This window comes from Podarcis cretensis (genome assembly GCF_951804945.1).
Source record: "Podarcis cretensis genome assembly, chromosome: 5".
NCBI lineage: Eukaryota > Metazoa > Chordata > Lepidosauria > Squamata > Lacertidae > Podarcis > Podarcis cretensis.
In genome coordinates, this window is record NC_137174.1 from 103,015,593 (window position 1) to 103,031,748 (window position 16,156).

The 16,156-nt window shown below is 50.5% G+C and overlaps 1 protein-coding gene across 1 annotated transcript in view; it reads left to right on the forward strand.

Annotated features, from left to right (window-relative positions):
• The window catches only part of LOC307217470 (uncharacterized protein), a gene marked incomplete at its 5' end in the record, with an annotated part of 121,231 nt that extends 116,619 nt beyond the window's left edge, over positions 1-4,612 (forward strand). The window contains one exon of the mRNA XM_079978636.1: positions 4,494-4,612. Within this exon, the coding sequence (XP_079834762.1) occupies positions 4,494-4,559 (66 nt within the window). The 3' untranslated portion in view covers positions 4,560-4,612. The remainder of the gene's footprint in view (positions 1-4,493) is intronic.
• Positions 4,613-16,156: the final 11,544 nt, after the last annotated feature.

Below are 16,156 nucleotides of genomic sequence, written 5' to 3' on the forward strand. Positions count from 1 at the left end.
AGGCAGCAGCACAGGTCATCGAGTCTTTGACAGCCAGAAGGGGCAGAGACAGCAGCGCAGGTTGTTGAGTCTTTTACAGGCTGAAGAGGCAGAGGCAGCAGCACAGGTCGTTGATGCTTTGACAGCCAAAAGAGGCAGAGGCAGCAGCACAGGTCATCGAGGCTTTTACAGCCAGAAGAAGCAGAGGCAGCAGCACAGGTTATCAATTCTTTGAAAGCCAGAAGAGGCTGAGGAAGCAGCACAGGTTCTCAAGGCTTTGACAGCCAGAAGGGGCTGCGGCAGCAGCGCAGGTCGTTGAGGCTTTGACAGCCAGACGGGGCAGCGGCAGCAGCGCAGGTTGTCGAGTCTTTGACAGCCAGAAGAGGCAGAGACAGCAGCACATGTCGTTTAGCCTTTGACAGCCAGAGGGGCAGCGGCAGCAGCACAGGTCATCGAGGCTTTGACAGCCAGAAGAGGCAGATGCAGCAGCGCAGGTTGTCGAATCTTTGACGGCCAGAAGGGGCTGCGGCAGCAGCACAGGTCGTCGAGTCTTTGGCAGCCAGAAGAGGCAGAGGCAGCAGCGCAGGTCATCGAGGCTTTGACAGCCAGAAGAGGCAGAGGCAGCAGCGCAGGTCGTCGAGGCTTTGACAGCCAGAAGGGGCAGAGGCAGCAGCACAGTTTGTCGAGTCTTTGACAGCCAAAAGGGGCTGCAGAAGAGGCAGCAGCACAGGTCGTCGAGGGTTTGACAGCCAGAAGGGGCGGAGGGAGCATCGCAGGTCATCGAGGCTTTGACAGCTAGAAGAGGCAGAGGCAGCAGCGCAGATCGTCGTAACTTTAAACTTTTCTAGTCTTCTTCCACCGACTCTTCTCCCTTGTCTCGGATTCTGCCAGTCATTTCCGCCAATTCCATATAGTCCATCAACTTCATCTGCCATTCTTCCCGGGTGGGTAAATCTTGTGTCTTCCAATCCTTTGCGATGAGTATTCTTGCTGCTGTTGTTGCAGACATTAATAATGTTCTATCCTTCTTTGGCACCAATTGGCCGACCATGCCCAGGAGAAAGGCCTCTGGTTTCTTCAGGAAGGTATTTTTGAATACCTTTTTCATTTCATTATAAATCATTTCCCAGAATGTCTTAATCCTTGGGCATGTCCACCAAAGGTGATAGAATGTACCTTCAGTCTCATTACATTTCCAACATTTATTGGCGGGTAAATGATAATTTTTTGCAAGCTTGACTGGTGTCATGTATCACCTGTAAATCATTTTCATTAAATTCTCTCTTAGGGCATTACATGTCGTAAATTTCATACCTGTGGTCCATAACTGTTCCCAGTCAGCCATCATTATGTTATGTCCAACATCTTGTGCCCATTTAATCATAGCAGATTTCACCGTTTCATCCTGAGTGTTCCATTTCAGCAACAAGTTATACATTCTTGACAAATGCTTAGTTTTTGGATCTAACAATTCTGTTTCCAATTTTGATTTTTCCACCTGCAAGCCAACTTTTTTGTCCAAATTTTATGCCTCCATTATTTGGTAATAATGGAGCCAATCTCGCACTTTATTTTTCAATTTTTCAAAGCTCTGCAATTTTATTCTGTCACCATCTTGTTCCAAAATTTCCCAATATTTCGGCCATTTGTCCTCCATATTGAGTTTTTTCTGTGCCTTCGCTTCCATTGGTGACAACCATCTTGGGGTTTTCTTTTCTAACAAATCCTTATATCTTATCCAATCATTGAACAGTGCTTTTCTAACAATATGGTTTTTAAACGCTTTATGTGCTTTTACCTTATCATACCACAAATATGCATGCCAACCAAATGCATTATTGAAACCTTCTAGATCCAGCACGTCAGTGTTTTCAAGAAGCAGCCATTCTTTCAGCCAGCAAAAAGCAGCTGATTCATAGTAAAGTTTTTTATTATGGCAGGGCAAATCCACCTCTTTCTTTAGCATCAGTTAATATCTTAAATTTTATTCTAGGCTTCTTGCCCTGCCAGACAAATCTAGAAATATCTTTCTGCCACTTCTTGAAACAATCCATCTTGTCCAGAATTTGCAATGTTTGAAACAAAAACAACTTGGCAATACATTCATTTTTATCACAGCAATTCGGCCTAACAATGATAACTTCAAATTTGACCATATTTCTAAGTCCCTTTTCACTTCAATCCAACATTTTTCATAATTATCCTTAAATAAGTTCACATTCTTAGCAGTCATGTTAACCCCTAAATATTTCACTTTCTTAACCAATGTTAGTCCTGTCTCCTCCTGAAACTTCTCTCTCTCATTCACAGTTAAGTTTTTCTCTAAAACCTTAGTTTTCATCTTGTTCAACTTAAAACCTGCTACCTGGCTGAATTCTTGAATCAGTTCCAGTACTCTTTTAGTACTAGATTCTGGCTCCTGTAAAGTCAATACTAAATCATCAGCAAATGCTTTCAGTTTGTACTGTTTAGTACTGTTTAGATCCCAGTTGTATACCTTTAACCTCTTGGTCCTTTCTAATCATGTTTACCAAAACCTCAAGGACCGATATAAAGAGCAATGGAGAAATTGGGCAGCCTTGTCGTGTCCCTTTCTCAATCCTAAACTCTTCTGTCACTACATTGTTCACAATTAATTTTGCCTTTTGTTCTGAATAAATTGCACCTATACCATTTTCAAAACCTTGACCTACCCCCATCCCCTGTAGATTCTTCTTCATAAAACTCCAATAAATGTTGTCAAAGGCCTTCTCTGCATCCACAAAAATCAAAACTGCCTTAGTATTGATATTCACTTGTAATTTTTCTAGAATATTAATTATATTCCTCATATTATCAGACAAATGTCTGCCCGGGAGAAAGCCCGCTTGGTCTTTATGAATTTCTTCTACTAACACCTTTTTTAATCTTTTAGCCAAAATATCTGCAAAAAAATTGTAATCCACATTAAGCAGCAATATGGGGCGGTAATTCTTAAGCTGTGTCTTTTCAGTCTCTGTTTTCGGTATAAGTGTAATATAAGCTTCCTTCCACGACTCTGGTGCCCTTTTCCCCTCCAATATTTCATTACAGACTTCCTTCAATGGTTGTATTAACCATTCTTTCAAAGGTCTGTAATAGAATCATAGAATCATAGAATCATAGAGTTGGAAGAGACCACAAGGGCCATCGAGTCCAAATCCCTGCCAAGCAGGAAACACCATCAGAGCATTCCTGACATATGGTTGTCACACCTCTGCTTAAAGACCTCCAAAGAAGGAGACTCCACCACACTCCTTGGCACAAATTCCACTGTCGAACAGCTCTTACTGTCAGGAAGTTCTTCCTAATGTTTAGGTGGAATCTTCTTTCTTGTAGTTTGGAACCATTGCTCCGTGTCCGCTTCTCTGGAGCAGCAGAAAACAACCTTTCTCCCTCCTCTATGTGACATCCTTTTATATCTTTGAACATGGCTATCATATCACCCCTTAACCTCCTCTTCTCCAGGCTAAACATGCCCAGCTCCCTTAGCTGTTCCTCATAAGGCATCGTTTCCAGGCCTTTGACCATTTTGGTTGCCCTCCTCTGGACACGTTGCAGTTTGTCAGTGTCCTTCTTGAACTGTGGTGCCCAGAACTGGACACAGTACTCCAGGTGAGGTCTGACCAGAGCAGAATACAGTGGCACTATTACTTCCCTTGATCTAGATGCAATACTCCTATTGATGCAGCCCAGAATTGCATTGGCTTTTTTAGCTGCCGCGTCATACTGTTGGCTCATGTCAAGTTTGTGGTCAACCAAGACTCCTAGATCCTTTTCACATGTATTGCTCTCAAGCCAGGTGTCACCCATTTTGTATTTGTGCCTCTCATTTTTTTTGCCCAAGTGCAATACTTTACATTTCTCCCTGTTAAAATTCATCTTGTTTGTTTTGGCCCAGTTCTCTAATCTGTCAAGATCATTTTGAAGTGTGATCCTGTCCTCTGGGGTGTTAGCCACCCCTCCCAGTTTGGTGTCATCTGCAAATTTGATCAGGATGCCCTTGAGTCCATCATCCAAGTCATTGATAAAGATGTTGAATAAGACCGGGCCCAAGACAGAACCCTGTGGCACCCCACTAGTCACTCTTCTCCAGGATGAAGAGGAACCATTGATGAGCACCCTTTGGGTTCGGTCAGTCAGCCAGTTACAAATCCACTGAGTGGTAGCATAGTCAAGCCCGCATTTTACCAGCTTCTTTACAAGAATATCATGGGGCACCTTGTCAAATGCCTTGCTGAAATCAAGGTAGGCTACATCCACTGCATTCCCTTCATCTACCAGGCTTGTAATTCTGTCAAAAAACGAGATCAGGTTAGTCTGACATGACTTATTTTTCAGAAATCCATGCTGACTATTGGTGATCACAGCATTCCTTTCTAGGTGCTCACAGACTGTTTGCTTAATGATCTGCTCCAGAATCTTCCCTGGTATTGATGTCAGACTGACTTGGCGGTAATTATTTGGGTCCTCTCTTTTCCCCTTTTTGAAAATAGGGACAACATTTGCCCTCCTCCAGTCTGCCAGGACTTCGCCTGTTCTTCAGGAATTCTCAAAGATGACTGCCAGTGGTTCTGAGATCACATCTGCCAGTTCTTTTAATACTCTTGGATGCAGTTCATCTGGCCCTGGAGACTTGAATACATCTAAACTAGCCAAGTATTCTTGTACTATCTCCTTAGTTCTTCTGGGCTGTGTTTCCTCTGCTGAATCATTTGCTCCAAATTCTTCAGGTCGGGCATTGTTTTCTTTATCAGAGAAGACTGAGGCAAAGATGATTGTCAGAGCTGCCTCCAGGTCCCAGCTCACAGAGGACCAACGCTAGGCTGTAGTTATGTACAAAAGTCTTTATTGAGGTTCAGTTTCCATTTTAAAGCCGCAGCGCGCAGCTCTACGTCTCGACCTTAGACCAGCGAAGTCCCGTCTGAGTCTCCGCCCCTTCCACACCAGTTTAACACTCTCGCTTTGCTCCACCTTTTCCTAAGTTCCTTTCTCCTCTGGGCCCTCCTGCCCGCTAGGGTTTCATCCTTTCTGGACTCCTCTGACGCTGACCCTGATAATTCTTCCCCCTCCTTCCGGCGGGCTTTAGGACCTGGTTCCCTATCCGGGCTACCTTCTGTGCCGCTCGCCTGTACATTTGAACTTGGCGCACGCGCCCAGCCTGCAACTTTCCTCTTGACCATTCCCTCGCTCTCCGATGGAGGCGTGGCCAACCCTGACTCATCTTCTCTCGCTGGTGGTGCATATGTGGGCTCTGATACCTGGGACTCCTCCCCCCCACTACGCTCTGGTGGGGAAGCTGGTCCTGATTTCCAACTGCTGCTCTGGGAGTCCCCGCTGGCCCCTTACTTCTGGGGTGTCCCCCTTGGGTCCCCCCTTGCCCTGCCCATCGGCGCCCCCTTCTGTGAATCTTCCGATTCGCTGGAGAGGCTCATGGAATCTATCGGGCTGCTGTCATCTTCTCCTACGCTGCCCTCGGATTGCTCCCCCTCGCTCTCCATCTTCTCTCCTCCCTGCGCTCCCGCTGAGTCCCTGAAAATGATGATGATGATGATTAATTAAATTGATATACTGCCCTTCATCTGAAAATCATAGGGCAGTTTACAACATAACAAATACAAAATGAAGACACAAAATCCTAATCTTAATAATAACCCCAATAAGCCCCCTACCCCAAACACATTTTAAAGGGCATAGCATGTTGTTCATCCCAACGCCTGGTTGAAGAGGACCCTTTTCGCCTGGTGCCTAAACATGTGTAATGGAGGTGCCAGGTGAACTTCCCTGGGGAGAGCATTCCACAAGCGGGGAGCCACCACAGAAAAGGCCCTGTTCTCATGGGGCCACCCCTCTTGCGGAGCAGGCACACGACAATGGGCCTCAGAAGATGATCTTAGGATCCAGGTCGCTTCACGTAGGGAATATTGTGGTCCTGAGCCATTTCAGGCTTTAGAGGTCAAAAGCGGCGCTTTGAATGATGCCCGGAAACTAAGTGGCAGCCGGTGCAGTCGGGAAAGGATCGGTGCAATAGCCTTAAACCATCTTGCCCCAGTGATTAAACTAGCCACTGAATTCCCAAAGCGGCAACTTTCCCCCCATAAAACGCTGCAGCCTCGATGCCTCCAGATGCTTTTGGGATCAGAGGCAGCTCTGCTTTGGAAGGCCAGGAGGTGGGAAAGATGCTCTTGCGCTCGGATCCTGCCTGTGGGTTTCGCTCAGGGGCATTTGGTCAGCCACGGTGAGAACAGGATGCTAGACTGGATGGGCCCCTTTCTCTTTTATATATATAAATTTTTATTAGTTTTTTAACGTCATTTTCAACAGTAATTAAACATACTTTTACATCTTCTTCAATTTTTTTGACTTCCATCAGTCCTGCCTGAAAATTTTCCAATCTAATCTCTTAGTATGAATTTCTTATTTTCCCTATTGCATTTCAAACTCATAACCAATATCTCTATCTTTTTCTACTTTGTAACACTTTGTATATTTCTCCTTACAAAACTTCTTGTAGTCCTACTAGCGTAATTTGTTGATTACAGTTGCTCTTCAAATAATTCATATACTTCTTCCAATCTTCTGTAAATCTCTGGTCCCGCAGGTTTCGAATCCTTCCTGTCATTTTGTCCAGTTCTGCATAGTCCATTCTGCCATTCTTCTTTCGTCGGAATTTATTCTTGCTTCCATTTCTGGGCTAACAATAATCTTGCCGCTGTTGTTGCATATAAGAACAGTTTGACGCCTTGTCGATTAATGCCTTGGACTATAATATCAAGTAAAAATGCTTCTGGTGTTTTTAAAAATGGATGGGCCCCTTTCTCATGCTCCCATGTTCTTCTTGGTAGTGGTGCCCGCCCTGTGGAACCGCCCTCCCTTCAGATGTGAAGGAAATAAGTAGCTATCTTATCTTTAAAAGACATCTGAAGGCATCCCTGTTTAGGGAAGTTTTTAATATTCAATACTGTATTGTTTTTAACACTTGATTGGAAGCTGCCCAGTGTGGCTGGGGAAATTATTATTATTATTATTATTATTATTATTATTATTATTATTATTATTATTTGCAGGATGGCATCCTACAGAACCACCACCTCTGGCTTCTGATCAAAGCCCTCTTCCGCTTCCGCTCCTCCAGCCAGTACCGGAAGCTGCAGTGGCAGCTGGAGGAGGACGCAAAGTGGCCGCCCACCAGCCAGAAGGACTTTGCAGAAGAGCCCAAGAGTGGCACTTACGTCAACCCCGTCTGTCAGGGACTCAGCGGGAGCGCAGGGAGGAGAGGAGATGGAGAGCGAGGGGGAGCAATCTGAGGGCAGCGTAGGAGAATATGACAGCAGCCCGATAGATTCCATGAGCCTCTCCAGCGAATCGGAAGATTCACAGAGCGTAGTGGGGGGGAGGAGTCCCAGGTGTCAGAGCCCACATATGCACCACCAGCGAGAGAAGATGAGTCAGGGTTGACCACGCCTCCATCGGAAAGTGAGTTAACGGTCAAGAGGAAAGTTGCAGGCTGGGCGCGCGCGCCAAGTTCAAAGGTACAGGCGAGCGGCACAGAAGGTAGCCCGGATAGGGAACCAGGTCCTAAAGCCCACCGGAAGGAGGGGCAAGAATCGTCAGGGTCAGCGTCAGAGGAGTCCAGGAAGGATGAGACCCTAGCGGGCAGGAGGGCCCAGAGGAGAAAGGAACTTAGGAAGAGGTGGAGCAAGGCGAGGGTCTTAAACTGGTGTGGAAGGGGAGGAGACTCAGACGGGACTTCGCCGGTCTAAGGCCGAGACGTAGAGCTGCACGCTGCGGCTTTAAAATGGATGGAGCAAGGCGAGGGTCTTAAACTGGTGTGGAAGGGGAGGAGACTCAGACGGGACTTCGCCGGTCTAAGGCCAAGACGTAGAGCTGCACGCTGCGGCTTTAAAATGGAAACTGAATCTCAATAAAGACTTTTGTACATAACTACAGCCTAGCGTTGGTCCTCTGTGAGCTGGGACCTGGAGGCAGCTCTGACACCGTCTATGATGAGGCGGGAGAGAACTAGCTGGGGAGGCAGCAGGCTGGCCCAGGAGGACTTGTCAAAAAGGACTTTTTGTGTGCGGAGAGACTGATGGAAACCCACGGGAGATCGTGCTCCTAGGAAGCCCCTCTGATGGTGCGCACAGAGCCTACCTTTGCTCATCCAGCTCAAGGAGGTTTGCCAGGGGGCATTTTGCTGTTGGCTCTGCCTGAGTGGGGAAATCTAGGGCTTGATCCCTGTGTCCATACAAGAGATCTCAGCCTCTTCCATGGGGATCCAGGCTGCTCCAGTGGAAGGGACACACGAAGGAACTGTTGGGATACTGCCAGGGAGACAAAAGCCATCACTGCCTCCGCGTCGACTCCAGACGTCCATCGACCTCCCGTAGATACAGTATCAGCAATTAGTGACATGAGCTCCAGAAAATACCTTTCCACATTCCAGAACTGATGCACGCTGTCAGAGGCTCAGGAGCAGAGACACAGGGGAGAGAGGAAACGGAGAGCGAAGGGGAAGAATCTGAGGGCAGCGTAGGGGAGTATGACTGTGGCCCGAGAGATTCCATGAGCTTCTCCAGCGATTCAGAAGATTCCCAGAGGGGGGCGCCGATGGCCAGGGCAAGGGGGGTCCCAGGGGGGACACACCAGAAGCAAGGGGCCAGTGGGGACTCCGAAAGCAGCAGCGGGAGATCAGGACCAGTTCCCCCACCAGAGCGGAGTGGGGGGGAAGAGTCCCATGTATCAGGGCCAGCGTCTCCTCCAGTAGGGAGAGAAGATGAGTCAGGGCTGGCCACGCCTCTATCGCAGAGTGAGGGAACGGAGGGGAAGTCAGGTCCAGCTAGCCCCCCCCCCCGAGGGGGGAAGCAGTGACAGGAGCAGTGTAACGGTCAGGAGAAAGGTTGCCGGCTGGGCGGGGTGTCTGGGGGGAGGAGATTCAGACGGAGCTTCAGCGGTCTAGAGTCCAAGACGTGGAGCTGCGCGCCACGACTTTGAAATCGAAACTGAACTTCAATAAAGACTTTTGTATATAACAAGAACTGGCGTTGGTCCTTTGTGAGCTGGGACCTCGGGCAGCTCTGACACACGCTCTATCAGCAGATAATGTACAGCGAAAGTTGCACTAAGGAGAGTATCATATAGAATGTTTATTCAGCGTTGGTCAGAACAAAGAAAAACATGACTGACTGTTACCGTGTTCTGGCACAGAGAGAGAGAGACAGACAACAGCTCTATCTAAACACAAACATCCTGAGAACAGGAAATACGCAGACTCTGTGACTCACATAGCCTGCTCCCTTTTAAGGTGGAACGGAAATATCCTAACAGGAACACCGTCCACCATGTGGAAAACAAAGACAACTCTGTCTTTTTGCTTTCCAAAAGAGAATAAAGTGGGTTTTTTTTTCTTTTATGATCGTTGCCAGCCATTTATTTGGGGTTCTGCTACTTGCAAAAATGTGCCGCAGAGTTGGTGCATCTGTGTGTATATGGAGGGCAGAACAAGATTTGGGGGGTTTGGGGAGGAGAGGGAAGACTTCACGGGCATTAAGATGAACGTCATTGAGTTGTCGGGTTGGAAGGGATCCCAAGGGTTATCTAGTCCAACCCCCTGCAAGGCAGGAATCTCAGCGACAGAATCCCTGAGAGATGGCCATCCAACCTCTGCTTAAAAGCTTCCAAGGAAGGAGAGTCCTTCATCTCCCAAGGTCATTCACTCCGCTGTCAAACAGAAATCACTGTCAGAAGCCTATTTGTGATGTTGGGTCGGAATCGCCCTTTTTGTAACTTGAAGCCCTGGATTCATTCCTGCCTTCTGGGGCAGCAGAAAACCTTCCAAGGGCAGTCCTTGAAGTGTTTGAAGACACTGGCTCTCGTCCTGCCTCCCAGACTGCTTTTCTCCAGGCTTATCCTGACCCGACTCCCTCAACCATTCCTAATAAGGCTTCGGTAATTCTCTCTCAAACAGCCAGAAAGTTGGTGATTAACATGCTCATCCTCTGTGTAGAAATTCAAGGGTCTCAAATATAGAATAGGTAAAGGTAAAGGGACCCCTGACCATTAGGTCCAGTCGTAGCTGACTCTGGGGTTGCGGCGCTCATCTCGCTTTACTGGCCGTGGGAGCCGGCGTACAGCTTCCGGGTCATGTGGCCAGGGTTAGGGTTAGGGTTAGGGTTAGGGTTAGGGTTAGGGTTAGGGTTACGGCTAGGGCTAGGGCTAGGGTTAGGGTTAGGGCTAGGGCTAGGGCTAGGGCTAGGGCTAGGGCTAGGGCTAGGGCTAGGGTCAGGGTCAGGGTCAGGGTCAGGGTCGGGGTCAGGGGTCGGGGTCAGGGGTCAGGGGTCAGGGTCAGGGTCAGGGTCAGGGTCAGGGTCGGGGTCGGGGTCGGGGTCGGGGTCGGGGTCGGGGTCGGGGTTAGGGTTAGGGTCGGGGTTAGGGTTAGGGTTAGGGTTAGGGTTAGGGGTTAGGGGTTAGGGGTTAGGGTTAGGGTTAGGGTTAGGGTTAGGGTTAGGGTCAGGGTCAGGGTCAGGGTCAGGGTCAGGGTCAGGGTCAGGGTCAGGGTCAGGGGTTAGGGTTAGGGGTTAGGGGTTAGGGGTTAGGGGTTAGGGGTTAGGGGTTAGGGGTTAGGGGTTAGGGGTTAGGGGTTAGGGGTTAGGGTTAGGGTTAGGGGTTAGGGGTTAGGGGTTAGGGTTTAGGGTTTAGGGTTAGGGTTAGGGTTAGGGGTTAGGGGTTAGGGGTTAGGGGTTAGGGGTTAGGGGTTAGGGGTTAGGGGTTAGGGTTAGGGTTAGGGTTAGGGTTAGGGTTAGGGTTAGGGTTAGGGGTTAGGGTTAGGGTTAGGGTTAGGGTTAGGGTTAGGGTTAGGGTTAGGGTTAGGGTTAGGGTTTAGGGTTTAGGGTTAGGGTTAGGGTTAGGGTTAGGGTTAGGGTTAGGGTTAGGGTTAGGGTTAGGGTTAGGGTTAGGGTTAGGGTTAGGGTTAGGGTTAGGGTTAGGGTTAGGGTTAGGGTTAGGGTTAGGGTTAGGGTTAGGGTTAGGGTTAGGGTTAGGGTTAGGGTTAGGGTTAGGGTTAGGGTTAGGGTTAGGGTTAGGGTTAGGGTTAGGGTTAGGGTTAGGGTTAGGGTTAGGGTTAGGGTTAGGGTTAGGGTTAGGGTTAGGGTTAGGGTTAGGGTTAGGGTTAGGGTTAGGGTTAGGGTTAGGGTTAGGGTTAGGGTTAGGGTTAGGGTTAGGGTTAGGGTTAGGGTTAGGGTTAGGGTTAGGGTTAGGGTTAGGGTTAGGGTTAGGGTTAGGGTTAGGGTTAGGGTTAGGGTTAGGGTTAGGGTTAGGGTTAGGGTTAGGGTTAGGGTTAGGGTTAGGGTTAGGGTTAGGGTTAGGGTTAGGGTTAGGGTTAGGGTTAGGGTTAGGGTTAGGGTTAGGGTTAGGGTTAGGGTTAGGGTTAGGGTTAGGGTTAGGGTTAGGGTTAGGGTTAGGGTTAGGGTTAGGGTTAGGGTTAGGGTTAGGGTTAGGGTTAGGGTTAGGGTTAGGGTTAGGGTTAGGGTTAGGGTTAGGGTTAGGGTTAGGGTTAGGGTTAGTGTCAGAGCCACCCTGGGTCCCAGCTCACAAGAGACCAAAGTCCAGTCCAAGTTATATACAAAAGGTTTTATTGAAGATCATTGTCGTCATTACATCCAAACTCCGTGGCTCCACATCTGTTACCCTTAGATGTTAGAAGTCCCCTCTGAGTCCGTCCCTCCCCTGCACCAATTTAAGAGGCTTGTGCTGCTCCACCTTTTCCTCTCCTTCCTTTTCCGCAGGGTCTTCCTGCCCCCCTGTGTTCCCTCTTTCCGGGACTCCCCAGAGGCTGAGTCTTCTCCTGCCTGCTGCCCCCTCCTTCGTGCTTTAGCACCAGGCTCCTCCCCAGAGCTCTCCCCACTTCCGCGCGCCTCCACATTTGAACTTGGCGCGCGTACGTTGCTCCTGACCTTCCTTTCAACAGCCACACTGCTCCCGGTACTGCTTTCCGCCCCTTCCGGCAGGACGTCTTGCCCCGATCTCCTTCCCCCCTCTGCTCCTTGTTCTGTTCCTCCCGACACACTGGTAACTCCACCCTCTTCACTCCGTTCCGGTGGAGAAGCAGGTCTCGATCTCCAACTCCCACTGGCGGTTCCCCCTACGTTCCCCTGCTCCTGACTGCTTCCCCCTTGGGCTCCCCTTGGCTTGACCAGGGGGGCTCCCTTTTGGGAATCCTCCGATTCACTGGACGGACTCATGGACCATCTCGGGTCATTGTCGTCCTCTTCCTCGTCAGGCTGGAATCCTTCTCCCTCACTCTCGGTCTCCTCCCTCCTCTGCGCCTCTCTCCCTGAACCCCTGACATCCATCCCCCCCTCGAAGCCCCCCCTTCCCCCCTCCCCCCCATCGGGTGCGGGTTGTGGGAACTGCAGCTCCTCGGAGGTAGATGCAGGATACAGTTCGGCTACGTCCATGACCTCTGCTGGCAGCTCGGTGTACGTGTGTTCGAATTCGGGTTCTTCACCCAAAATGTTCGCAGTTCCCTCTTCCATTGCTACTTCGTCTGGTGCTGCCGTCCAAGGCCCCTTCAGCCATTTCTTGCGCCAGGCTTCCTCTGGTTGCTCATCCCACCAATAAGAGGGCTCTGTGTCCACCCCCGAACACGATCCCCTGGGCGAGTTTGAGTTCGGTGTTCTTTCCTCGGCTGAAGAAAAGCCGTGGAAAGTGCTGCCTGAACATGTGGGGGTAAAGAGCCAGTCATCGAAGTACTCGGCTGGCATGGGTCTATGTGGGAAAAGGGCATGGAACTCGTCCTTTAAAAGAGGTTCGTCTAAAGCGTAGTCCGGCACCCACCCACTGGCACTGACTGGTGCACCCTCTCTGACTAGAAAGTATTCTATTCCCTCTTCCCCCCATCTCGAGTCCAGGATCTCTGTGACCTCGTTGAGTGGTTCGACCCTAGGCGATCCCTCCCTCCTAGGTGACTCTGTGCGTGGCTGCGGTACTGTTTCAGACTCCTGAAACCTGTGCGGGGCCTTGTAGGGAGTGAGCACCGACCTATGAAAAACCGGGTGGACTCTGGAACCTTCGGGGAGGGCCAGTCGAAAAGCCACGGGGTTGATCTTAGCCTCCACCTGGTATGGTCCTAGCTGCCTGTGCCCTAGCTTCTTCTTGGCCAACGACTTGGTTGGCATCGCCTGGGCCGCTAACCACACCCAGTCCCCCACCTGGATGTCCTCTCCCACTCTTCTGCCTTTGTCTGCCTGCACCTTATATGCTTGTTTGGCTAGCTCCAAATGTCTCCGCAGCTCCTCGTGCACCTCTTGTAGTTCTGCAGCGAACTGGTCGGCCTCTTGCGGCTCCCCCTCTCTTGGTGCTACGAACCCCGGGAAGGTCCTGGGATGACGTCCATTGTTCGCGAAGAACGGCGTCACCCCCGTCGACGCATGCTTCGTGTTGTTGTAGGCAAACTCCGCCATCGGTAGGTAGTCCACCCAAGCTGTGGGTCGCTGATTTGCATAACATCTCAGGTACTGCTGCATGATCGCGTTGACCCTCTCGGCCTGGCCGTTGGTTTGTGGATGTCTTGCCGACGCTAGGTTGATCTTGACGCGCAGGATACCTAGGAGCTTCTGCCAAAAATTGGAAATAAACTGGCGCCCCCTGTCGGACAGGATGGCCCGCGGCAGCCCATGCGCCCGGAACACGTGGTCGATGAAGAGCTTGGCGGTCTGTTCCGCCGTCGCCACCTTCGCGCAGGGAATGAAGTGCGCCATCTTGGTGAACAAGTCCACCACCACCAGTACCGCCGTCTTGCCTCTGGAACTGGGCAGGTCAGTGACGAAGTCCAGCGCCACCCTCTCCCACGGTTGCTGTGGTGTTTCCAGTGGTTCCAGCAAGCCCGCCGGCTTCTGGTGTACTGGCTTGGACCTCTGACAAGTGTCACATCTGGCGACGTACTCCGCTACTTCTCCTCGCATCTGGGGCCACCAAAAGTCCCTGGCCACCAGTTCTATTGTCTTCTCCCTGCCGAAATGGCCCGCACTGGGAGCGTCGTGCAACTGCTGCAGAACCTTTGCTCGGAGCTCGTCGCTCGGCACGTAGAGGGCACCCTTGTGAGTTAACAGTCCGTCGCGTAACTGGAACTCATCGTCTCTCAGCGAACCCCTACGCAGCTCCTCTATTTTGGATTGTGCAAACTGATCTACCTGCAACGCGCGTCGCACTGCGTCCAGGTCGACAGCGATGGCAGCGCACGCCCACGCCTGCGGTGCAAAAATGTGCCTGGCTGCTATTGGCGCCGCTTCCTCAAGATATTGCGGTTTCCTGGAGAGCGCATCGGCTATAACGTTGGAGTCCCCTGGGACGTACTCTATCCTGAAGTCGAAATCCGCGAAGAACTCTGCCCAGCGCATGTGTCTTTGGCTCTGGAGTTTCGCCGTGCGCCAATACTCTAAATTCTTGTGATCCGTGCGGACCTGCACTGTGTGCTTGGCTCCAATGAGGAAATGTCGCCACGCTTTGAACGCTGCGTGAATGGCTAACAGCTCCCTGTCCCATATGGTGTAGTTTTGCTCCGCTTTGCTGAGCTTTCTGGAGTAAAAGGCACCGGGTCTCCAGTTTCCATGTGGATCTTCTTGCAGGAGTACGGCTCCAACCGCTCTGTCTGACGCGTCGGTCTCTACTCGTATGGGCTTGCCTGGATTCACGTGCAGCAGCTGCTCCTCGGAGGCGAAAAGGCTTTTAAGCTTCTGAAAAGAGCGCTCCGCCTGTTCCGTCCACACGAACCTCTTTTTCTTGGAACTGAGAGTGTCCGTGATCGCTGCCGTCTCCTTTGCAAAACCTCTGATGAATTTGCGGTAGAAGTTGGCGAAGCCGATGAATCTTTGGACTTCCTTCCGATTGCGAGGGCTCTTCCAGTCCAACACCGCGCGGACCTTGGCGCTGTCCATGGCCAGCCCCTTGTCGGACAGCTTGTAGCCTAGGAAATCCACGTCCGTCACATCAAACTGGCACTTCTCTAACTTGGCGTAGAGCTTGTTCTCCCGTAGTCTCTGCAGGACTTCCTTTACGTCCTTCTCATGGGCCTCCTCCGTTTCCGAAAAGATCAGGATGTCGTCGAGGAAACACACGCATTTCTTGTATAGAAGTCCCGCTAGCACGTGATGCATAAATGCTTGAAAGACGTGAGATCCATTTTGGAGACCAAATGGCATCACTCTGTATTCGTACGTGCCCAGAGGCGTGAACATGGCCGTCTTCCACTCATCGCCCTCCCGGATGCGTATGAGGTTATACGCTCCACGCAGATCCAATTTGGTGAAGATCTTCCCCTTCCTTACGGTTGCCAGGAGATCATCTATCTTGGGCATGGGGAAGGCCTTGGGTTTGGTCTTACTGTTTATGAATCGATAGTCCACAATGAGTCTTTTTTGGGGCGTGTCCTTTTTCTTTACAAAGAAAACAGGACTGCCCCCCACCGCTTTCGATTCTCGGATGAATCCGCGCTTCAAATTGTGCTCTATGAACTCCCTGAGTTCTTGCATCTCGTCCTCAGACATGGAATACAGCTTTGCAGTCGGCAACTGCGCCCCTGGCACCAGGTCGATGGCACAATCATAAGGCCTGTGGGGCGGCAACTGGTCAGCTTCCTTCTCGCAGAAAACCTCCAGGAACCCCTCGTACTTGCGGGGTACTGCCTGCACCATGCCAAGTTGCAACTGCTGCTCAGCTCCCTCCTCCTGGCTGGACTGGATGCAATGTTGAGCACAGTACGATGAGCAAAAGGTGATCTGCCGTTGGTACCACGCTACAGCAGGACTGTGTCTCTCCAGCCAACTCATGCCTAATACTATAGGCGTGTCTGAAAGGCGGGTGACATTGAAGCTGATGACTTCTCGATGATTTCCAATCCTCATCACCATGGGAGGCGTCTGTTGCACAACTTGTCCTCCTAGCAATTTCCTGCCATCCACCGTGACTACGTTCAGAGGTGTTGTCGCTGGCAGAAGCGCTATGCGATGCTGCTTGACAAAGTGCGTCCCCACAAAATCTGCGTTGCTCCCAGAATCAATCGTGATGGGGACTTCCAGGGTGGTTCCATTCGGCAACTGAAGTGTTGCAGTGAGCTGCACCGCTGGCTTGGGTGGTAAAGGGTCTGTGCGTTGCAAAAGCGCTG